This window comes from Saccostrea echinata, unplaced genomic scaffold (genome assembly GCF_033153115.1).
Source record: "Saccostrea echinata isolate AGI-Se365-2 ecotype Australia unplaced genomic scaffold, CSIRO_AGI_Sech_v1 ptg000028l, whole genome shotgun sequence".
NCBI lineage: Eukaryota > Metazoa > Mollusca > Bivalvia > Ostreida > Ostreidae > Saccostrea > Saccostrea echinata.
The window spans coordinates 9,807,501-9,834,105 of NW_026889777.1; the positions used below are offsets into that span (position 1 = coordinate 9,807,501).

Below are 26,605 nucleotides of genomic sequence, written 5' to 3' on the forward strand. Positions count from 1 at the left end.
AAAAATATCAGCAGATTCATTAAAACTTAAATACATGGCCTACATGTGTACTTATCAATAACTATAAACACAATACCAGGCCTTTAATAATGTACATAAAAAGAAACATAAGAAATGTCCGATTATTTTTGATTATGAATCGAAATGGTGTTTTCGATTCGATTCGATAATCGATAGTATTTTTCATCCGATTCTGAAACACTAGTTTTCTCAGCAACTACTCATTGCAGAAGCTTGAAATTTTAGCACAATCTTTGTTTAGGCATGCCATATGGTGGGATTCATTTTTGTACGAATTCGATGTCAACTTCCTGTTTATCCATGCGTCTGTCTGTACCATACATAACAAATTTTGGTCATAGTTTTCTCAGCAACTACTCATCGCAGATAGGGTTGGATACTGGTACTCGGTACCAATACCGTACCGAATAGTTACTTAAAAAATACCGGTAAAATACCGTTTCATTTAATACCGGTACTAATAACGGTACTTCTTAATCTTTAAAACATTTAAATACATTCAATTTGATATATAAAAAAAAAAAAAAAGATTCCAAACTTGCAATCGAATTCTTCGCTCATTGAAAGGGTAGGCTAATTACTGAAATGGATTCTTAGAACGATACTTACTTTCGACTGCCGATATTCGAGGTAAATCAATACGTATATTTTTTAAAAAGAAAAAAAATCAAAATACATTCACATGAATCTTATTTTAATTTTACAAATAAAAACTGATAATAAATGTAAATTGAAATGGCAAAATGTCCCAAAAAATGTGATCTATCTATTATCTAATGATTCGTCATTCAAAAGGGGTCTTGGCAACCGGGTGAAGCAGTCAGCCGATTTATGCAAATTAATTTGTTTGAGATTCAATTGATTTGTTTTGTTGATCATTATTGAAAGGTTGAAATGAAATGTTTGTAATTTGAATATTAGGAATATCTATTGTTATCTCTTAATTAAAAGCATGGAACATAGTTTATAAGGCCAAACAAAAAAATATGTGTGGTTCCGGTTACACTTCCGAAAAAATTAGGGTAGGTAGGTAGGGAATTTTTTTTTTTTTTTTAACAAAATGATTTTCTTAATTTTTCTAAATAATAGCCTACCTATTACTGCTTTGCAAATGGCATTTAGATGTGATGTGATAATATACTAGTCAATATTGGTAGGGGACACCTACATGCTAGCTCGCTTTGGACTTAATACTATTAAACTCTTGCACTATGTTTTGCAAGGAGGCCGTCATTGCTGAAAATAAAACTTAAACCAGAGCCATTGATGGAAATCGGGGAAAATTCCGGAAAAAATATGAAAATTGCCAAAAAAAAGTTTAGGGTCGGGATATAAAATGGGGAAGGTCGGGTAACCGGAACCACACATATTTTTTTTATTTGGCCTAAGCTCATTTTAGATTATATCATTGAAAGGTTAGTGAATGGTGAAAACACATTTGTTATAAAATGAACCCTCATTCTCATTCATCAATGCATAGTACCATAACGTCAAAAATACCATATTGTTTCAAAAATACCGGTATGGTATCGTACCGTTTCATGCTTAACGGTATCCAACCCTAATCGCAGATGCTTGAAATTTTAGCATAATCTTTGTTTAGGCATGCCATATGGTAGGATTCATTTTTGTAGGAATTCGATGTCAACTTCCTGTTTATCCGTGGGTCTGTCCGTACCATACATAACAAATTTTGGTCATAGTTTTCTCAGCAACTACTCATCGCAGATGCTTGAAATTTTAGCACAATCTTTGTTTAGGCATGCCATATGGTGGGATTCATCTTTGTACTAATCTGATGTCAACTTCCTGTTTATCCGTGTGTCTGTCCGTACATAACAAATTTTGGTCGTAGTTTTCTCGGCAACTACTCATCGCAGATGCTTGAAATTTTAGCACAATTTTGTTTAGGCATGCCATATAATGGGATTCATTTTGGTACAAATCCAATGTCAACTTCCTGTTTATCCCTACATCTGTCTGTACCATACATAACAAATTTTGGTCACAGTTTTCTCAGCAACTACTCATTGCAGGTGCATGAAATCTTAACACAATGTTTGTTTAGGCATGCCATATGTTGGGATTCAATTTTTACTAATCCAATGTCAATTTCCTGATTATCACTGTGTTTGTCCATAACTGAACTTGTGTATTCACATCAGAGCGGGGGTATTATTAGTGAGCATTGGCTCGCAGACTTCTTGTTTTACCTTAACCTTCCTTTTGAACTTGACCTCACTTTTCTTAAATTTGCGTTTAGCTCAATTTCAAAGAAACTTTAATGACATATTTATCAAACACTATATTAAGCTAATGCATATTTGTAAATGCTTTTCAATTGTATAATAAAAAATTGACCCTGACTTTCCCTTTGACATTGGCTCCACTTTTCTTAAATTTGCATTAAACTCAGTTTCACAGAAACTATTCAAGATATATTTATCAAACTTCATATGCTTATACATAATTTGGGGAGTATTCAACTGCAATTCAACTTTGTCCATTTTTTTAAACCTGACTTTCCTTATGACCTTTGATTTTACTATTTATTGTGTTTAAAACTCAGTTTTAAAGAAATTTTCAAGATATTTTCATCAAACTTCATACACTTATACAAACTGGTGAGAGGTATTCAACTGTGTCATAATTTGCTAACTTTAACCTTTCTTGTGACCTTGACCTCACTGTTACTCATTTACCCTTATCTTAAAAAAGATAAGCAAGATATATTTCATATCTTATTGCATTTCTAATGAACCCTGAATGGGGCATTCATGTCCAGTGAATATATAATTTCTAGTTTCTTCTTTTTTCCAGAGAGTCGATGCCAAGTCATTTCAAGGTCAAAGAATACTGCCCTATTGTGTTCAGAAATCTTAGGGAACGCTTTGGAATTGATGACCATGATTATATGGTAAGTTGAACAAGGATGTTAATTGAACAATGGTGTAACTCTTGTTAGGCACAGGGTGATACATATCACTTTGTAATTGATGATTGTGATTATATTTGTACATGATATTTGGAACAAGGATATTAATCCAAAAATGGCATAACTTTCCTTTGATTTGCAGGCACTGGGTTGTAACATTATCATTATTATTTTTTTAAGAAAGAAAAGGTTCAGAAAGATCAAATATTTCATGAATGTCAAACTATTTTGATCAATTATCCTATAATTTGTGTCCTAGCTAAAGCTGGAAAATAATTATATGTCTATGCAATATGAAAAAATTTCAAGATATATAAAAGATAGATGTGTCTACTCATGTTACTTGATATGCAGATAAACACAGTTTAAATTCAATCTGCATACATTTTATCAAAGGGAATGCTAAAAGAAAATTGTTTCTGCAAAGCAAATGAAGTTGTCTGTAGGAAATGAAATTGTAAGAGGGCAAAGTGTCTTCTACAAGAAATGGAATTTTTTAAGGTTCAGTGTCCTACTAGATATCGAAGCAATAGAAATAAAACAAATGTCCACTGAGTCATTGGGAATATGCTTGTCTGTCTTCACATTATATAGGAACTTTCACGAAATCTCATAAATTACATACTGCCAAGAAATACACATTGCAATTTTTCGATTATTCTCATGAGGAGGGGGCAATGTCATTTTGTGAGCTCGGTGCTCGCAGTACCTCTAATTTTAAGCTTAGCATTGTATGACTGCAGTATTACTCAACATTTGTAGATTATAAGGATGCAAACTTCAAATTTCTTTCAAAGAAACCTACACATGCTAAAGGAGCCAATGTAATCATGATTATTTACAGTCAAATCTTATTATCTGGAATTAGATGGGAGTGAAAAACTTGGTTTCATCTTGTGTTGACTGGTAGGTTGGTAGAACATCACGCTAGAAAGGTCCCATTTCCTGATTAAGGACATATGCAGCGAACCTTACCTACTGATAATTTTTCAAGATATTCTTAATTTAAGATTATAATGCCATCAGATGTTCCTAGACAAAAATTCAGAATGCATTACCAGGGGTTTTAAAAAGATATCAGTTGATGAAAATTCTTGTATAATTCAAAGAAAAATATACAAAAAATACTAAACATATATTCTAAATGTTTTGTTTATCCAAACTTGTTTTAGAAGTGTACAGCAGCATATATAGACATTAAAATGTAGCACACAGTTCCTTTAAGTATTGGAACTCTTCAACTCCAGGGAAAAGACAATAAAGTTCAAACTGTGTTGCGTATGTCCTTAAGGCAAAATCCCTTAGACATTCTGTCAAGATGCAACATTCCAGTCTGTTTTTTTTTCTATTGAACAATTTTTCCAACCAGCCACAACTGATCGATGGCAAATATTTGTCTACATTCTCATGAACTATGTGTATGAATAATTAGATTAGAAAATGTCACAGAAGGATCTTTTAAACAGTAGGGGGGATTCAAAGGATTTTTATGTGTGTACCTGTAAGAAGGGAGAAAATATTTCATGTTAAAAATTCATTATTTATACTTGAAATTAGTCTTTGGTTTGTTTTAATGTTAATTTTGCCACACATTTAGATGTATAATAATTATTAAAAGGCAGATCTCAACATTTTTTTTTATTGAAAACCCAATGCACATTAGTGGGATGAATAAGATAGTTATGAGAGCTCTGTTTATCTTCGTGTAAAATTTTCATGCCCTTGATGAGTTTTAGTAATTATATCCATGATGAGAATTTCTGTCAACCTGAAAATTATCTCTTTTTGTCACTGACAGAGTGGTTTTTTTTTTCTGTTTTCTTTTTTTTTCTGTTTTCTTTTTTTTCTTCTTTTTTACAAATTACGTGTATGAGCTGATTGGAAACTTTCTTTTAAATATTCATGTACTCTGCTTTTAAACATGCTATGTGAGATGAGAAATCACTTTATGAAGTCTTAAAGTTTCTTGTCTGAAGAAAAATCAGATAGGGTTCCAGTTACAAAAAATTACTTGGTGTGAAATGGTCAAGTAAATTAAGTTAAGTATGGTTATTTCTTCAGTGTAGGAACTTTTTAATAGAAGGATTTTTATTATCATTCCTTGCTGAAACTCAAGACTCAACACTCCATCTAGACTGATATTTCAGTAGCAAGGAGGCAGTTATCCTAAAATCTCCATACATTAGAGATGGAAGATCACTTAATTACCCTCCATATATATACATTAAGTCGGGATTGCTCGTTCTGTCATATTTTAACAATAAGCATTATTTTTCCTGGGGTGTAGATAATGAATGGTTACTATGGCAGTAAACACAATAATTAGGCAGATGAACTTCCGATGCTATAGACTTTATTTGACAGGTGCTAAGTAACTCTTTTACAACGTGGCAAGTAAAGCAATTTATTGTTTGGTCTATCACTAATAAATATTTTTTTTTCCTACCATGTGCTATGTCCATAGGAAGAATCAAGATAAAAGTTTGTCTTAATGGTTGGGAGGTGTTAACATCAGACCAATTTAAGGTGTTTATTTGAAAGTGAATTTCTTTAGAGAAAGGAAGAAATGTTTAAAATGTAAATATACTTTATCAAAAAAGGTGATAAGGCAGAGTTATGTAGACAATTAGGGAAGAAAAGGTTAGATGTAACAATTACGTATTTCTGTATATCAACATCCTGGTGAGAAACCAGGAACAAAAGGAAGAGGGCAATATTGATAAGGGAACAATTAAAAAAAGATAATGTACCAACTTAGGAAAAATCCATAACTCAGTCATAGAGAATGGATATTTATTTAAGGTCAAGATCTAGTGAATGAAAGGTGCCCACAGATTTCTCAAATTTGAGATACACATTCTTTTAATGATCCTTTATGAATATAGTTTGGTAAAATAAGGTGTATCTGGACATAATTTTAGGATAAACTCATCGGAAAAACTGCCCATTTTCAATGAAAAATGAAGAAAGTCTGGTATAAAAATGGGACTTCTCTCCATCTCAGACAAAGGAAATGTATCAATATTGCCTACAGTCTCTCAGAAAACGGTTTTTCATATCTTCTTGATCTCTACTTTAAAATGATATTAAACGGAATATGAGTATCGGGGTTACATTTGACATGATTTCAAATTGAAATCCATGAAAGTGCTTTATTTTCTTCATAATTCTATTGAAGCTGTAAAGTACGGGAATAATTAAGTTTAAATCAATTATGACGTCATAATGAATCTAGCACCAAGAAGAAAGTCTAAACACATTTACTAGATCTTGACCTTAAATCAGACATAGTATATGTTGAGTTTTTGACGATTAAGGCATATTGTTAAATACCTTTTTAAATTGTTTTTTTAATAAAATTCTAAGCTAAAAAAGTTTTCACATTTCCCATGTTTTACTGAATAATGTTGTACAGTTGGGTCTGATAGGACCTGTTGATTAGATATTGGACAGCTGTGACGTTTTTTTTACGTCACACCGCCTATATTTTATTTGCATTCATTGGTGTGTGACAGATATGGAATCGACTAAGTTTTAGCTGCAGTGCATGCAAACAAAGATTACATTCATCGCTACATGAAAGCCAGCACAAGATATTTCATTATAAAAGGTGAAAGACTGAAAGTTATAACAAAACATTATAATGGACTGCTTTCTTGGGCAACACACATTTTGCCAAACCCTCCAACTATTAGCCTTAGACAGTTTGGTTCTTGGGTTAAACAAATCAGACATTGTCCTCGAACCCAGTCAATATAATTATGTGTAATATTTATCCTTGAGAATTATGGATGTTATAACCATGGTCTATGCTACTGAGAGGTCACAGATTCCATGGGTTACTCCAATTGGATCCACCACTCAAGTTACTTTGAATATATTCATTGATTAGAGTAGAAAATAAACTGGGTTTGAACTAAAGGCCAGGTCAGAGAAGAAATCCTGCTCTGGTACCTTAGGGAAAAAACAAAACCCTTGTCATGGGTTACTCCTATTGGATCCACCACTCTAGTTGCATGTACTTTGAATACACTCATTGATCAGATTAGAAAATAAACTTGTTGACTGTAGTAAATTTTCTGAATTATTTATGAAATTTCAAAAAATCTTTTCAGAATTCCTTGACCAAACATCCAGAAGATATAGATTCTCCGGGAAGGAGTGGAGCTCGGATGATGATGTCACATGACAGAAAATACTTCATAAAAACGCTAGTCAGTGAGGAAGTGGAACAGCTTCATATAATTCTCAAACAATATCACCAGGTAGGTCTGGACAGATAATGGTATAGGTAAATAACAAACATACAGACAGGCATACAGACAAAGAAACAAACAAGTAGGTCTGGACAGATAATGGGATAGGTAAATAACATACATACAGACAGACAGGCATACAGACAAACAATATCACCAGGTAGGTCTGGACAGAGAATAACATAGGTAAATTACAAACATACAGACAGACAGTCAGACAAAGAAACAGGTAGGTCTGGACAGATAATGACATAGGTAAATAACAAACATACAGACAGGCAGTCAGACAAACAAACAAGCAAATAGGTCCAGCGTAGAGAGATAATGACATAGATAAATAATGTATACAGACAGGTGTACAAACAAACAGGTAGGTCCAGAGTAGACAGATAATAACATACATACAGACAGGCAGTCAGACAAACAAACAAGCAGGTAGGTTCAGAGTAGATAGATAATGACATAGGTAAATAACATACATACAGACAGGCAGTCAGACAAACAAACAAGCAGGTAGGTCCAGAGTAGAGAGATAATGACATAGATAAATAATGCATACAGACAGGTGTACAAACAAACAGGTAGGTCCAGAGTAGACAGATAATAACATACATACAGACAGGCAGTCAGACAAACAAACAAGCAGGGAGGTCCAAAGTAGACAGATAATGACATAAGTAAATGACATACAAAGATACAGACAAACAAACAAGTGGGTAGGTCCAATGTAGACAGATAATGACATAAGTAAATGACATATGTACAGACAGACAGACAGACAAACAAACAAGCAGATAGGTCCAGAGTAGACAGATAATAACAGGAGTAAGTCATAGACAGCATAAAGACAAGAAAACAGGCAAATAGACATAGGGTCAGTTGATAATGTCATTGGTATGTGAAAATAGACGGACAGATAGACAGAGATAGATAAATGATGTCATTGGTATGTGAAAATAGACAAACAGATAGACAGATAGATAAATGATGTCATTGGTATGTGACATATAACAGAGAAGCCGACAAAGAAACAAGCAGGTAGGTTCAAGATACTAAAATAATATCATGGGTAACTGAAATACAAACATACAGACAGAGAGAGAAAAAAAACAACAGTCTAATAAATATATGTTGTATATACCTGCAGGCAAAAAGTGTAGAGATATTGGTGATTTAAATATCATGAAAATGTCCATACTTTTATTGCGGGTATCAGTTTTTAGACAAAAGGAAAAGTATCAATTTTTAGACAAAAGGAAAAAAATTATTGCCCTTAAATAAAAACCTGTCTGTAACATTAAATGTTGTTCTTGTAGTTCATTGTGGAAAATCATGCGAAGACATTGCTGCCTCAGTACTTGGGAATGTATCGGATCACAGTGAATGACACGGAAACATACCTAGTCGTTATGAGATGCGTATTCAGCCCACGACTTCATATCCATAAAAAATACGATCTAAAGGTATCGGTATCCTGGTATCAACATATATACAGTATAAATCAGCCCGCGACTTCATATCCATAAAAAATACGATCTAAAGGTATCGGTATCCTGGTATCAACCTATATACAGTATAAATCAGCCCACGACTTCATATCCATAAAAAATACGATCTAAAGGTATCAGTATCCTGGTATCAACATATAAACAGTATAAATCAGCCCTCGATTTCATATCCATAAAAAATACGATCTAAAGGTATCGGTATCCTGGTATCAACATATATACAGTATAAATCAGCCCTCGATTTCATATCCATAAAAAATACGATCTAAAGGTATCAGTATCCTGGTATCAACATATATACAGTATAAATCAGCCCACGACTTCATATCCATAAAAAATACGATCTAAAGGTATCAGTATCCTGTTATCAACATATATACAGTATAAATCAGCCCTCGATTTCATACCCATAAAAAATACGATCTAAAGGTATCAGTATCCTGGAATCAACATATATACAGTATAAATCCTTACAGATCTGATCATTTAGAGAAATTTTTTTTTTTTTTTTTTTTTTTTTTTTTTTTCCAAAAATTGTTTAAAGCTGATTAAAATGTTAATGTCTTATGCCATGCTATGAACATTGCTGGGGCATATAGTGTTTATTATGTCCATCTTCCATCTTTCTGTCTGTTCATCCATCACACTTTGCATTTAGCTCAGTTTCAAAGAATTTTATCAAACCTTTTATGCTTAGATAATGCTGTGTTTAACTGTAGTTAAATATTTGACATTTTCTGTACAGGGATCAACAGTTGACAGATCAGCCAGTGATAAAGAGAAGGCAAGTTACCTCCCTTTATATTTATCTAAACCAATGTACAAATGTTCTCTGTCCTTTGTGTTTTTAAACACTAAAGCTTTCAATTTTATTGATCATAAAGATTTTTTTTTGGCCAGTTGATACATCATGATTGGAATATTAATTGGTTTCTTTTACTTAAATGAGTTTGAGAGATGAGAGTTTAGAAGTATTCTTGCTTTATGAATACAATTTAATGCAGTTACTTGCAACATAGGTGCTTATGAATGGAATTTTTTTTTTACTGTTGTTCTTAAGGATAAATGATAAGGATAGCATTTCTCAATGTTCTTATGAAACAGAGGACACTTAAGGAAGTTTATTTATATAACTGTATATGTCAAGTGAATAAATAGATATATGAGATGTTAACTTTCTCAAATATGTACATTACAATGACTTGAATGCATCCTTATTAACTGTTTTCATTCCTCAGTGTTCTTTAAATTCATAAATTCAGAGAGTTCTTGTGAATTTTAGGCCAAAGATTTGCCGACATTTAAGGACAATGATTTTTTAAGTGATGGAGCCACCATCCACATAGGGCCTGAGAACAAAGACAAACTGATGGCCATGCTGAAACAGGATGTGGAGGTAAACCTCACAACATGTCTCAGAGGGATTTTTTCGGGGGGGGGGGGGGGGGGGGGGGTTCTTTTAAGTCTTTTAATTTGGGAGAGAAAGAAAACAGCAAAGGTCCAAAATCAGTATCTAACTTCACGTAAAAAAAAATTATTAAAGTTAAGTAATTGAAAAGATGTTTACTATCAAAGTACATGTACATAATTTAGATGCAAGTAAGATCTAGAGATTTTAGCTTTTTTCCTTGGTAAGAAAAACAAAGTTTTTTTTTAATACACTCTCTGTGTTTCCAGTAAAATGTGTGAAAATTGTGCCTTGTAGATATTGGCCTGCTTCATAAAGATCATATAAAAGTCTTGCTCTACTAAGTCTGTTTTCGCGTCTGACCTTCAACTACCGTGAATGTTTTATCTGTCTTTCAGTTTTTGGAGAGTCTACACCTTATGGACTACAGTCTAATTGTCGGTATCCACGACTGTGAGCGAGCGGAACAGGAGGCCATAGATAACGCTAGCATTGACCACAGCAACATGGAGGAGAACGACTCCGAGAATGGGCTAGATGATGAGGACTACCTGGGGGCTGGGGGCGTTCCCACCCCACCGGACAGTCCCCAGCCCTCTCCGTACATGCCTTACACTGGGGAATTAGACAGTGAGATGGAGAGATACGCTTTTAAATCTAGTCCTGGTAAGAAAGCACTTAAATAGCTAGTTTAATCATTCGTTTTCCTAATGGATGATAAATAAATAGTGTTGAATTTTTTTTTATTACAGGGAATTTTTTTTGTTTTACCTTAGAAAAGGTTATAATTGAGCAATAGTCATCTCAACTTACTTACAGCCATTTAATGCTCAAAAGCTGAAGATGGGGATAATTTTAATAAATATAATGTCAACATATATTTTTGCTGAATAGTTTATTACACAATTTTTTTTTTTTTTATTCCAGACTGCCCAAGACAAGAAATTTATTTTCTAGCAATGATTGACATTTTAACAAAGTATGGTGTGAAAAAAAGAACTGCTACAGCAGCCAAGACTGTGAAACATGGGGCAGGGGCAGAATTTTCCACAATACGGCATGATCAATACGCAAAGAGATTCCTAGAGTTCATTAATAGGTGCATAGAATGACAAGAGAAGTGTTTTTTTAACTATATAGACAAATACTGAGGCCATTTACTGATGTAATCAGGACTTTGATGTCAGAGAGAATTGTGTTCTGGTGATTATGATGTCATGAATGATGTCATCAAGTTATGATATCATGAATGATGATGTATGATGTAGGGTAAACTCGCATCCCACAACACTTTGTTGTCTTTGTGAATGTAACTCATAGTCATTATAGATGTGGAAACTATTCAGATAGGACCTTCTCACTGCTCAAGATGGTGTAAATTATCACAATATATTTCAGGTCAAACACACAACTTAAAAACCTTTGTACTTAAATTTGTATGTACAGGTCTGCATTTTTTGTATAGTTTGCTCTGTGTTTAATATGCAAACTTTATCAAATTGTTTTAGTCAGAAATTCGAATATAAATGCAAATACAACCTGTTATGTAGATTCCAAAAAAAAAAAAAACAATTGCTTTTTGAGTTTAGAACTCGTTGAGAACATAGGGAATTTCTTTTTTATTGATTATGAGTATTTGACAAAAAATGAAAATATTTAGGAGCAGTGAAAGAATAGTTATGTCATAAGTGCTATGTCTCATGGTGAATTTTATGAGCTAAAGTCATTATCTTTTTCCATTAAATTTGTAGTAAATTGTAATGCAATGGGTACTCAATAGAGAATATTATTTTATGTGGAAATTAACAGTTTTACTATATTGTTTGTTTTCGGAACATTAGCTAAAATCTACTGTAAAAAGTCTTTGTAGTACATAAGTGTGTAAGAAGACAATATTGCTTCAGATGTCTTGAGCTGCACATTTATATCGTAATATTGTCATTGTTTACTACCTAAATTGAAAACTTGGACATTCTGTAAGTACAACACAGAGAATTTGGTATGCCTTACACCATATTAAGATTTTTTTTAGATTTTCAGATAGCTGAAGAGTGTATATATTGACAGTTTGGGGCCAGTGCTTAAAAATGATTTTTGTATTGGGAGATGAAAATTCATGAATTTTATATGCTGTCAAGTCAGAAACAACTTTTTGTTTGGTGGTGAGTCATGGCTGTGTTTTGTTAATGTTGACAGAGTTTGTTAGTAGATACAAAAAAGTAAAACTTCCCATGATTCCGGATCTGAAAATGAGAACTATGGTTACATTCTACAATTTTCAAAAAAAAAAAAAGAAGAAAAAAACATAGATGGTTATTAACCACTTGTCAGAATTTTTTAAAAATATGTTGGGCAGATTTGAAAATATTTTGGTGTTAAATTTCTGTTGAATAGGAAAAAAATAAGAAAAAAAAAACAAAGTAAGATTGAACTACTCTGCTTAGTAAAATGAAATTCAATAGTTCTGTAATTTTGACAAATTTTTTAACTGAAAATGTAGATCAAAATGAAATTTAAGCAAATTAAGTACATCATATCTGGCCAAATTTAAGATGTAAATTTTTTTAAAAGTAAAATTTGATAGAAAAAATTTTACTTGTAAGATACTTACATAAACGACAAATGTCGTTAAAGAAGTGCCACAAAAACCATCTGTATTTCAATTTGTGTACCTGTAATAAGTTATAATCTGTTTTATGGCGTAAACACTGCCAACTCATTTAGGTTTCATTCAAGACTAAAACTAGTTCTGGTAGTCAGATAGTCGAATCATTATTTAGACCAAAATTTACATATAAACTTGTATATACACAATGACTATTGTCTCAGAGAATTCAGTGCATTATTTTTATTGTTTTTAATATAAACAGTTATATTTATTATAAACTTGAAGGTTACAGAACTTGTAACATATCTGCTCTAAAATAATATATATTGTATCTATTATAACTATATTATAAAACATAATGTTATTTAGAGAAATTTTATGCAAAGCTTATCATTTTTGTGTATTTGAAAAATTTTGAGGTTTTTTTTTTTTACATTGACAGTTAATGAAAAGGTTTGAAGTACATAACATGTGGACACTGTCTAAAGTTTTCTAGATGCTCTAATTGTTGAATTGTTTTTAAAAAAAAATTGGAATTAAAAAGAAATATAAAAAGACGCTAGGATATGTCAAAAAACTGAGTGACCTCTAAAATTAAGGTGCCAGCTAAATTTTGATAAAAAAAAATGTCACCAATGCAGGCAATTTTTTTTAGGTGCCAACTTTGAATTTTGTTCATATGTGAGATGACTGTAAAAAGTAGTCAAGGTGGCAAAGAAAACAGAAGACAGTTCCATTGCTAAAAAATAATGTTTTTTTTTTTTTTTACAGTTTTAAATTTCTTTTGGCTTGCTCAGAAATTTGAAGATCAGGAATCAATTTAAAATGGTTGCCAATTTGCGACTTATAGAGAAATTTTAGGCCAACTGATCAATTCAAACCCTGGCTTAGTATCTTTTCATGCTTCATACACCTTAAATAAAAGAAGTGTATTAAATAATTGAGAATATAGCATTAAAAATTTTTTCTTGCTTTCACTAAATAATAAACTTATCAGACAAAATAGAGAAATAAATTATTCTGCATCATATATATTCAGCCTCAGTATTATATAGTGCTGTAAAATTTATCCACATTTGTCTCCATTGTTACTCATTATTATATGTATACATACTTATATATCTGTACAGGTATGCAATGTTGATCTTCAGTGCTGTTAACATATATATGTTAGTCCCATTGTGTCTGTACACAAGTAAAATAATCAGTCTAATAAAAGGCATGCACACCCTTATCATTATATATTTTTTTCCGAATTGCTTATTTTATGATATGATGTGGAAAAAAGAATGATAAACAAGCTTGTTTGTCCTATCTATAAAAACTATTCACTTTATATCTTGTCTGAGTGCAATACATAGTTACATTTGTATGGCATTTAGTGTTATTATATTTGAAAAGTAATATAAATATTGTCATACACAAAATTATATGAACAATTTAAATGCACATATACTAAGCTAAGATAATACACATGTTGAAATATAGGAATACAGAATTGCTTATTTTTTTCAATTTTTTTTGTGATTTATCTTTAAATGTTATTCCATAATAAAATCATTGTCAGTCAATCACTGCTGATGTAATAAGTCATATTTTATACTTGTTTGTCAATATTGGTCCACATATTATTTTCTTTGCCTAAATTGCAGCTGTTACATGTAGGTAGTGCAAGCACAACTGCTAGATACAATCTTGCCAATGCTATTCCAATAAGTTAGATATATATTACAGTCACATGGTATTAAGCGAACACTTCTTTTATCCTTTACTTTTTGTTACTCCAGAAAATTCCTGTGTGGTATAATTCATTTATATTCAATTTTATATCTGATTTAATAGAAGTAAGTATCTTCTTTTCATTAACTAACAATTTTAATGGACCATTAACCCAAGAACTTTATGACTGTTTATTTGTCCAAAGTTTGGTATGTTATCCAATAAAATAAACAGATTTTGTTAAAGGAGTGATTAAGGAAAAATTATATCTGGTATATACCTAAATTTTATGTGGTCCTGTGACTACCATTTAGATAAGTCAGGTTTAACCAAATTCAAGAGAATAAAGTTGACAAGCATTCCTTTTTATTGAAACACTACCAAAGTGGTATGAACAAATAAAAATGTTCAGTGTTAAAATTGTTATGTATTGTGATGGATGTCCAACACTGAAGTTATAAATGTATATGATGTGTCGTTAATGTTGTTGTTTGGCTCAACTCTCTGCTTGGTAAATTTGTAGAAAATCAATTAAACAACATTGAAATTCATCTTTTTGTCATATTAAATTTTGATATAATTCATCCTCGCAATGCCAGGGGTCCTGAGTCAACACGCTGCCGTGGGACCACTTGGCAATTTCATTCAATAGCTCACGGGCTGACTGTAACGACGTCTTTCGGAAAAATTACAAATCTTGATTGTTTTTCTTATCTTGAAACCATTGACATTAAGTCATTCTATGATAAACAACTTGTAACACGTGCAATTTAGGTGTCATTTGAATCTTTTCTGTTTACATTATCAAACTATTTATGAAAGCTTTATTTGATTGGTGCTTCTCAGTGAGTCTAAAATATCGAATGATCAGGGGTCCCATGGCAAAGTGTTGGCTCAGGACCCCTGGCATTGCGAGGATGCATATAATGATGCATATTACTGAACACTCTTTTATTGTGTCATAATTTTCTGATATTCCTTATGACCTTGGTCAACTATTTTGCATTTATTTGAGTTTCAAAGAAAATGTTCAAGATATTTTCATCGATAGCTAACTTCATACAGTTACAAATTGAGCAATATTCAAATGTGTCGTAATTTTCTGACCTTCCGCATGACCTACACCCCACTATTGATTCCTCATTTTGCATTTAGTTATGCTTCAATAGAGATTTTCAAGATAGTTTCATCTAATTTCATGCAAAGATACAACTTGATTAGAGCTATTCAAATATGTCCAAAAATTACGTTCTGTCATAATTGTCTGACCTTGATGAAATACGAAGATAACGAACTATGTTCAAGCTCAAAGTCCATTAAAACAATACAAATTGGGAACGGAGCAAACACGGACCTCCAAAAACATCAGAGGTGGGATCAGGTGCCATGGAGTAGTGAGCATCCCCTGCCGACCGGTCACACCCGCCTAGTCATGATCGGGAAATAACGGAAAAATCCTTCGACAATTCAGTGTGTAAATAATGGTCTAACAATTAGTATGAAAAACGTTAGTCAGCGTATGACTTAATGATAGATTGTATTTGCTGACAAGGTCATTGTATCGACCATAGAACTTACGAAATGATGACTTTAAACGAGACTGTTGATATTCGTGTTTAATCAACTTGTTTGTCAATAACTTACCTCGTTTTAGAAACTCTTCATACGTAGAGCATGCTCTTGCGTATCAAATCATCTGAGAAATATACACCCCACATGCAGGTGATAAAATGTATGTTGCTGTATAAGTAAGGGAAGTTGACGATTGAAAAGTTAAAGTCATCACATTTATCGTAAAGATTTCTTGTTAGATTACCATTAACGTCTTTTCGATCTTTTAAAATATCCAAATATGAAACAGATGTGTCAGACTCTGTGGTATCTTATTTCAAGCTTACTGGGATATATCATGTCGACATATGAATGGAAATAACTATTGTTAATTTACAATACGTCGTCAATACAACTAAATGTCGAGTTGATTGAAGGCCACAGCAAGATATTTCTTTTTCTCGCGTATAAGATTTTGAATAAAGTCTGCTTCCTCGACTGTTTATGGAGGAATAAAGGGAAACTCAAGTATGTGCATCAATGAAATTCCCAAATTTAAGTGGGGATTCTCCAAATTTTTTTAGCAAAGAGGAAACGTGATGCTGCTTCGTACAATTTGACGTTATTATCCGTGCGCCTTAAGGCGATACCACACATAACATAAAATCTCATAATGTGTTCATTTATGCATATATCTATTTGAAATTTGCTAGGTATATTGATGAAAAATGTACTAAAGTGTAGTGAAAATTTTAGAACGCAGTGATGGTTATTTTTCTCTCTGGACAACTTGTCCACGATTTTACCGGACAACCCTCGTAGTCCTGAAGTTTCCCCTTCAATGCTGCTAATATTTTAGTGAGGAGTAAAGAGGCTTTGTAGAACATTTACTGGAACCCTCTATGTATCTTTGTTTGTAAAGATTTTTATGAAGTTTCGGAATCCAATATAAATATGGTAATTCAAATTTGTTTCGGTTGTTGGGAATGTTAAAAATATTCAAAACTGACATATGATTTTGAAGAACTTCCTCCTTCCTTAGAAAAGGAGCTATGGGTATAAGTTGGATCGTCACTTGTAGAATTAAATCACAGTTCCTCTAAAATCAATGAAAACAATGAGCCTTACAAACAAAGACAATGTTGTTACCTGCTTTTTCAGCTGGGACCAGTACATACTGATCGTATATAGTCTATCTAATTTTTTTTTCACTTCTGAATTATTGAACACAGAAGGATAGATGGTTTTCAAAGTGCCCCTCAATCGCTTAATGCGAGATTTTAACATACATCTGATACATTTAATCCATTCTGACTAAGTGCCAAAGTCTTTTTCAAGCCTGACTTTTCCGAATTTTCTGGTCCATCGCCTAGCGTTATCTTCCACAGAATTCATAATATTTATGAAATTATGAAGCCAGTTGAAAGATAGGTGTTCCCTAAATTTTGTCCCTTTTAAAATTAGTGATTTGAGGTCCCCATTATTAACTATATTTACGTCACCAGTAATAACGTGTCCAGCAGGGCTATAGTTATAGGGCGAAGAAGAACATGAACATGATGGAGGATTATGATATGACAATGACTTTTCCCTGACCTTCAGCTTCATCTAGGAATTTTTTTTAATCAAACTCCATACACTTAGATACAAATTGGTGAGAGTAATTTAATAGTACTAGTATCATTATTTTATTACCTTGACCTTTCTAGTGACCTTGACCTCACAATATCCTATTCATTTTCCACCTACGTAAGTTTAACTCAAAAAAGTGTTCACGATATTTTCAGCAAGCTTTGTACACTGATTCAAATTGAGTGTATCGTAATTTTTTGAAGGAATGTACTTTTCTTTTCATGTTTCAGTAGGGCAGTGCTTTCATGTCCTCTGGCATATTTCTAGTTTTCCCAGTCCTTTATCACACAAAATATTACTAAGCTAGAGGGTTGTTCGGAAAGTTCTTGGACTTCTGTCATATCTTTTTTTATTTAACGTCGTCTTATATCCAAATTTGGTAGAAATATTTTAACAATAAATTCAAGTGATTCGTATTAAAAAATTTAAAATATCTTGATTTATTTCAAACTTAATAGGAGTTAAAAACTGCAAAAATTGGTTCGCGGAGCAAGTCAAAATTTAATAATTTACAAACAATACACTAATTAATGCCTGTAGTCATTGCCTCTGTAAAATAGTTCAAAACTCCAAAAAATCTAGACGATCAAATTAAGAATTGTTGCATCGTTTCATATTCCAAATTATGAATTAACAGTTTGCTTCATGGAAAATAAATCAATTTCTGAAGATAGGTAGTCCTCAATGAAAAAGGCAAAAAGGTGACGTCGTAGAATGTCACGGAGCAGCAGTTTACGATACAATTTTCTTTTGTACTCTGGAAAACGTCAGATTGAAATCTAAAAATGTAGGAACATGAAATATCTCAAAAGCGAGTCATGCATTTGTGTGCAAATGGCCCAGGCGATATTTGAATGATATGGTCTTTATATCAGACGAGGACAATCTGTGAGGAAACGGATTATCTGTAAAAATCTAACTAAAAACGTTCAGTTAGTAATGTCTTGGAAAGAGAAAGGCGCTTCACAGTTGCTGATTTTGTGAAAGCATACTAGTAGTTAAGCGGTAAAAAAAAGAAAACATTGACAAACAGAATTATACTACTGGAACAATTGTTAACAAAATGAATTTCAATTGATATAGACACGTTTTTAATGAGTAGATATTGGACCAGACTGTGTGAAATGCATAGGGTGAATATTTTGAGAACCTCATGACGCTATATTTTTGACGTTATAATGTTGTTAAGTGTGCTCCGGGGTTTTCAAACATGTTGAATTTAAAATAAAGTGAATTGATTTCTATTAAATCGAATGGAATGGCACTTCACGCATCAACAAAATAATATTTTTACATTTAATAATTTGCTTATTTTAAATTTCTTGAAAGTAGTATAACGAAGATTGACATTGTCCTCAAACTTTTCGAACAACCCTCGTACTATGTATTAATTGAGACTACTCTGATAAAAAATGGGAAAACTGCTTTGTAAAAGAATTTTAAGGTTAATGGCATTTTCCTCAGAAAAGATCTTCGATAATTTTAAATGATATATTTATTTTTTGGACTCTTCCATGAAAAATGAATTGGAACATTTCACTTTTTAACATAATGGCAATGTTTTAAGTAAGATGAGTGTTTGATATAATTATCAAAATGATTTTTGGCTTTATCGTTAAGACCTAAACATTCTGATATGTTTCATCTTTAACTGAAATCGGAATTTAATCATTTCTTAAGTGATCATTTTCAAACTTGTTAATGAGGTTTACGTAAGTAAAGCGGATTCGAACTTCTTTAATTGAAGATTGTGTACTAAGAGTTGGTGATGAAATTAAGAAGGATTAATACATCATGTGTTCCACAAATTCCTTGAAACATTTCGATATACATGTGTGACAATCAGTGATATTTGTCTGGATGTTATAAGGACTAAAAGTCCTTTAGATGAACTCAAAATAGAGGGAAACAAAGAGTATACCACACCTGCTTCATACTTGAATACTTTATTGACTATAGACGTTAATGGCCAACTAACGCCTAAACTATTTGACAAACGGATGACCACAGCTTGTGTCCTTGTTTACGAATACGAATGGTTGGGACTTGGTTCTAACTGATAGGTTTCATACTAATTTGTTAGGCCATGCATTGTTATTACACTATTTGACCACGGATTGCTATGTTTACCTTATCAATACAGAGGCTTACGGGGCGTGTGACCATTCGGGAGATGTTTGCTCCTCCTGGGCACCTGGTCTAAAACCTGGAATTTCAGATTCACATTTCGTATTGTTCACGGGATTTGTGAGATCGATCATTCTTCGTTTATCTTTACATTTTTTATATTTAAGCAACAAGATTGTGATTCAATGTATGTCTTTATGGCAAGGATGGGATCACCATATTGTCTAGTTAAAATTACCCAGGAAAAAAATCTCATCTTGACTGCATCCTGTTTACCAACAAAGTGTAATTCGTATTGGATTGCGCCTTTACACATTTAACGAGTATGTATAAGTTCGGGCTCAAAAGGTTGAAGAAGTAAAGAAATTCAAAAGAGAAGAACAAAGAACTCGTGACTCAGAAAAAGGAAGGGTATTCATTTCATACGCTTTGATCTGTAATGTACAATATCTATGCAAATGATTTAGGGAAGAAATCATTTTGAGCCATCAACATCTTTTTAAACATTTCAATTTGCCTGACCACTATATTCAGAAAAAAAAATATTATCCGACCAACAGTCATTCTTTAAGTATCCCATTCCGTAGACAACGAAAGGAAACTAGGCACTGAATTTCCGTGTGGTTGCAACGGCCATATTAATTATGTAGAAAATCGTTAGAGCCCATAATGTGCCAGTGTAAATGTGATGGGACTTTTTAACAATACACCTAAACATAGCTGTAGTCATAGACATCGGTCATATATCGATCATACAGTAGACCAAATATACATGATGTCTCTTTTGATTCACTTTTTTTCTTTTGTCAGTATTCAATTACATGTTGATCTTCATCACATTTGCACACAACTTAACTCGGTTCACCAGAAAATTTTTAATGGACTTTTTGAAGAAACTTAAGCAAGTCCATCTTTGGATTCTTCAACTGCAGAATACAATCTAGAGTTTATGATTATGGTTGTTGCCCAGCACAGGCTCTTTTTTAAGACGTCAAGTGTGTCGAAAGATAATAATTCCGATTCAACCCATCAATTGGTTCCGTCAACTTAAATTTGCCAACAAAGGAATGTATGCTGAGAACATTAGTAACATTTTTAATCATTAAAAAAATTCAGTCTTGCATGCCACCATGTTTCAAGTTGAAGTGTATACCTTGCATTTCTTACAGATATTCCCAAACTGATCGTCGCAAACCATGGCCAAAATGTACGATCTTCTCCCATTCTGGCCGTGGTTGAATGAGAAGAGAATATTTCGCAGCTCATTAAAATATTGACCAATGCGAGTAAAGCATAGTCGGATGATGAATTTTGACGCGACCTTTCAATACCCAATCGCAGTATACGAAACATTTCTTGTATTCTGTTGATGTCAGTTGTTGATTTCAATTGCGATGGAAACAAATATTGTCATTGGCTGAACATGACGTCACAACATAGAGGCGTAAATATTCAAGATTACGACACTTTTTGTGATCAAGCAGCCACGGGTAGGAGAGAGCTATGTGCGGACTCCGGACCGTGGCTTGAGACGATGCCCAAACTGTTACTTCCAAACTTTTCATTTACAAACAAACCTTACAGTGCCTACCGGTAGATATTGAACATCTAAAACAAAATCCTCTTAGTGTTCTTGCTCTTCCTCTTCTTTCAATTATAGTCCCGCTGTACATGTCATTACTGGTGATGTTAATATAGTTGAAAATTCCGACCTAAAAACAATCATTTTAAAAGGTCCTAAATACAAATCGCCCCGATCTTTGAATTGGCGATAGAATTTCATTTCTTTTATAAATTCGTTCGAGCATTTTTCAGACGTTTTGGGAAATGTGAAGGGGGAGACCTGAACACTTTGTCAGACTGGATGAAGAGAGGGTTTTTTTTTTTTTTTTTTTTTTTTTGTTTTTTGTTTTTTTTTTTAACTAAAAACGTATTTATAAGTTAAAAGACAAAATGAGAACCATCCATCCTTTTTTTCAGCAATCAGAGGTGATAAAAATTAGAAATACTGCATTAATAATATGCTATGGTCTCAGCAGACAAGGCTTGCAACAATATCGCCTTTGTTTGTAATGCTCATTGTTATAGCTGAATTTTAGAAGATGGTTTTAATTCTACATGTGGAAATCCAGCTTATACTCACAGTTCACTTTCTAAGGACGAATGTTTTCAAAATAACATTTCAGTCTTTAATACTTTTAACATTCCAGTCAACCAATGTGAGTTCGATCTACCCTACTTCTAATGGATTCTTAACCTTCATAAAAATCCGTACAAAGATACATTGCTGTGTCCAGCAAATGCTCTACCGAGCCAATATTTTTACTCCTTATAAAAATATTAGCTGCTGCAAAGGAGAAACTTCAGACTTACTGTCATACAGCATATTCTAGAAGTGGTGTAAATCAAATGTGGACTCTTCAAAATTCCAAAGAACTTTCAAAAAAATTAAAAGCACATAATTTTCCAAAGTCAGTAAAATCAAAAACCTTCATTTTTTGACACTTTACGAAACTATACAACTATCCCTAATGACAATTTAAGATTAGTCTTTTTTGGTATTAAAGACAACTGCTTCTTCAATAAAAATGGATCTCGGGAATTTTCATATCTTGTGATAGGTCTTCTACAGACTTACTTTGTTAAATATCATTTTGTTTCTACATGCAAGTAGTCTGAGGTTGATATTAAAAGCTGGAGTTCCTCATTGACAATATCTATGTAGTATTCCAAAACAAGGTCTTCCAACAATCTGTTAGAATTTCATGTGCACTTAATGTGCTCATTTATTACACGACCTGTTTTTATATTCCTATGAAGCAGAATTTATTCAAAAACTTCTACAAGACGAAAGCTCTTGCTGTGTTTGTCAATTTGACATTTAGATATATCAATGAATTTTTGTCAATTTACAAAAGTCATTTCCATTCAAATGTCGACTCAATGTATCTAAGTGAACATGGCGAATTCAAAAAAAAAAATTAAAAAGACCACAGAGTCTGCCACATCTGTTTCATATTTGGATGTTTTACTGACAATAGAAGATAATGGCCAACTATCAACTAAGCTGTTTGACAAACGAGATGACTTAAACATTTCAAATGAAACGCTGAGGAGTATTCTTACTGGCTGCTTAATCTAGGACAATTCTGACTGTTTTACTTCGCACATTTAAACGTTAACCTTAAATGTACAATTCCATGTTTGTAGAATTGGAGAAACATGTTCCATAACCAGTGCAAGGAAGTAAGCCTTGTGTCTCCTGGAAATTAAAACAAATTAAGAAGCTTGAATTTGAGAAAAAAAAAACTTACGTGCACTGGTTATGGAAGATATATTTTGCAGTATTGCAACAGTTATATTCTGTACACAGTAATACATTAAACACTGCATTATATTTTTGGAAAAAAAAAACGTGTATTTCCAAATTAAACGAATGAATATTAAGAAGTTTAAGAAATGTAAAATACAATTTTTTTTACTGAAGTTGAATATGACAGTCCTTGGGTTCTTCAGCATTTTAGTCACAAAAACTTTATTTTAAAAACTCTGCTAATTAAAGATTTGTCTATTCATGCTATTTCAAGTAGATTTATATCTTTCAGCATGAAGGTCATGGGACATTCATTTGAACAATCTACTCAAGGCTATAAGTACATAGTTCGATATTACAGATTCTCTTCTACTGTCTAAAGCTATAAAGAATTTAAACCTTATCATGGAATAAGCTTTCGACTGTGATCTGAAATAATAATTATTTTTACTGATCTATATTCAGATAATTTAAAAGTGATAAGGTCCGTAATATTTGTAACTATGTGATAAATTGAAAATACATGTATAGTTAATGGGTTTTTTTTTTAAAAGAATAGCTATCAAGACAACTTTTATTAATTTCAGAAAATACAACATGAGTTAAACGAGCATCATCTCATGAATATTCATCACAATAACCATAATTAAAAGCTGAAACTTCCTGATGCATGAAACGTGTTTACTATTCTATTCATAGCCGAATTCATCTATGTAAAGCTCCTTCTGCTCACGCACCTGCTATGTTTTGGTCCGAGTTTTTTTTTTTTTTTTTTTTTGCTAAACTTAATTTGACGAGGTTAAACATAATTTTTATTGATTTATTCCCTTTACCTCCCTAGAGATCTGCGATATCAAATTTTGTTAGTATTGACAGAATTACCATAATTTTGGCAAACAAGAAAAAAACACCTCTTTTGTGTCTCGCTTTTTTTAAAAGTACTAGCATTGCATAAAATTAAACGGACCGTTTCGCTTAAATTACCCAGGGAAATATTTAACTTATTTAAATATATAGCTGGAAATTATGATTATTGCATAACAAATTTTTATCTTGGATTTATCAAGATAACTTGAATATATTTTGGCACTAGCAGTATGGCTTTAATAAATGTTCAATATTATTTTATATTAAAAAATTCAAACATTTTAAATAAGCAATAATAGGTTCATTTCTAGAATATTGTATATCTTATATTCAATAATTTCGAAAAATGGCTGAAGTGATCTTCTGTAATCACAACCTTCTCCTGGCAAATATCCAATATCTCAAATGATGTCCCCCAAAGACGTTGCCATATCGCTTTTATTTTCTTTTGTCAAAATATGTAAGAAAATGAAGATCTTTTCGACGATTCCTGTACCTTTACATCATCGATCATACTGTCATAAAAACTCGAGATTCTGTATCACCGTATGTGGTATTCTTAAGTTTAGTATTACTATACAAGTAACCTTTAATGGACACAACTGTTCAAACATGATTTCAGTTATGTATTAATACCTCCACATCTCCAGCTTCTTTGTTACAGGGTCATTCCAATACAGATTCAGTAATTCAGGTGATGTTTTTTCTATCAAGATAACGATTTTGACCGACATGTGGCCATCCATTTGTTATACATGTATATGATTTTATGTTCATACTGTCATACGGGTATATCTGGACCTTAACATATTTCAAGTTATGATGTCAACGATTATGACTTTGAAGTCACATAATATTATGTTAAGAACATTTCATTTGTCATTTACTGGAGATTTCCATATAAGAAGGGTATATCACTCTAAATGCATAAAATTACCTTGGAATTAGAGCTCTTTAGTGGGTAGTGTTTAAAGCTTCCTTAAACTAGTTTTCAGAGTTTGCTATTGAAATTTTCTTGATAAAACATGAAAAAGAGCTTCCGATGAACGGCAATGATCTTTTTAAAGGTACTATTCAGGGTTTTAGAAAAGAAATATTCTATGCGCTTTTTAATAAGAATGTGAAGGTTCAGCCGAAATTCACTTTATCGCTCTTTTCGTGAGAAAATCAAGTTAAAGAGTTATGGTGAACCTCACCATGTTATTTCTATATGAAATTCATGTGATTTTCTGGTTAGGCACCTTTATCTTAAACCCACAATTGTATATTCATATCACTTCATACGTCATCTGATTATGTAAAGTTACACATGTATCTATTATACACAACCCAAAATACTACAAAAAGGGGGATATACAAATGTATGACAAACAAAAATCAAAGTTGGCAAATATTAGAAAAGCGGGTAAAAGTTTGATATACTAAGTAATAACTGCAAAGCGTACCACTTTTCTGGTAAACACAGAGAACAGTCAGTAGGACCCCCTCCCCATCAACCTTTTTAAAAGAATATTTTTATGTAGTTTTATGTAAAATTTCAGTTGGAAGCTGCTGCTGTAAATACAATATTTGACTGACATGTTTCATACCAATTGATAAGCAATTGTTTAAGACGAGTTTTGACAACTGATTACTCTGTTTAATTGATAAGACAGAGCTCATGGCAGATGTGACTCGTCATCAAGGGGATGCTTACTTCCCCCAGGCACCTGATCCCACCTCTGGTATTTCTATGCAGAGGTCCATGTTTTCCCCTGTTTACGTGTGGTGCACATGATATCTTAGTATGAGATTGATATCTTCACCATCTCCAATTAAACAAAGTGAAATGTCACTCGATGTTTTTTCTCTTTCTCTATTGAATGTCATTATACTTCTCGGCAGAATTTTTCAATATAAAGGATTCCAAAGACCGATTGAAAGTAAATGACTAAACCTATGAGAAATATCATGTATTGATATAATTGTCTCCTTTTGTGAAGGAAGTATCCCGATATCTCTTTGAATTAAGGTAATATGAGCTGCAATGTTTATATCAGAGTTTTTGTTGTAAAAATGATATTTCCTTTTTTCAATGGCAGAAAAAAAAAATTAAGAGAGGGACAGGGTAACATAAAATTGATCTTTATACATCTATATGTTATAAATATTAAGCTATTGTCCGAAAATATGGTATAGTAAGATAGTACCAAGAAATGCAAAAATTGATTTTCAGATATTATTATATTTGAGGGCGCTCTTGTCCCGTAAAATATATTACAATCATCTGATATGGTACCAAGAATTGCAATAAAAGAATTTTTTCAGAATTCTAGAATATTCTTTCAAAAAAGTCATAAAAATTCAACTTTGGATCTAATCACATTGAAAGTCAACATTTCGCAAATTCTATGGTCGATACAAGGACCTTGTCAGCAGAAAAAAAAATCTAGTATCATGTTTACTTAAAAATTGTTAAACCATTATTTTCACACTGATTTGTTTACGGATTTTTCCGTTTGCCCGATCATTACAAGGAGCATACGGCGGGCGTGTCCGGTCGATAGGGGGTGCTTACTCCTGCATGGCACCTGATTCCACCTCTGAAGTTTTTAAGAGGTTAAGATGATTGCTCGGCTTCATATTTGTATTGTTTCATTGGACTTTGAACTTGATTACTG

At 32.4% G+C, this 26,605-nt stretch overlaps 1 protein-coding gene across 1 annotated transcript in view; it reads left to right on the top strand.

The window, feature by feature from the left end:
* Positions 1-15,006, top strand: part of LOC133194106 (phosphatidylinositol 5-phosphate 4-kinase type-2 alpha-like) — a 25,340-nt gene extending 10,334 nt beyond the window's left edge. Inside the window, exons 3-9 of the mRNA XM_061330076.1 lie at positions 2,842-2,938; positions 7,072-7,221; positions 8,529-8,675; positions 9,466-9,504; positions 10,003-10,116; positions 10,527-10,794; positions 11,056-15,006. Of these exons, the coding sequence (XP_061186060.1) occupies positions 2,842-2,938; positions 7,072-7,221; positions 8,529-8,675; positions 9,466-9,504; positions 10,003-10,116; positions 10,527-10,794; positions 11,056-11,240 (1,000 nt within the window). The 3' untranslated portion in view covers positions 11,241-15,006. The remainder of the gene's footprint in view (positions 1-2,841; positions 2,939-7,071; positions 7,222-8,528; positions 8,676-9,465; positions 9,505-10,002; positions 10,117-10,526; positions 10,795-11,055) is intronic.
* The last annotated feature ends 11,599 nt before the right edge of the window (positions 15,007-26,605 follow it).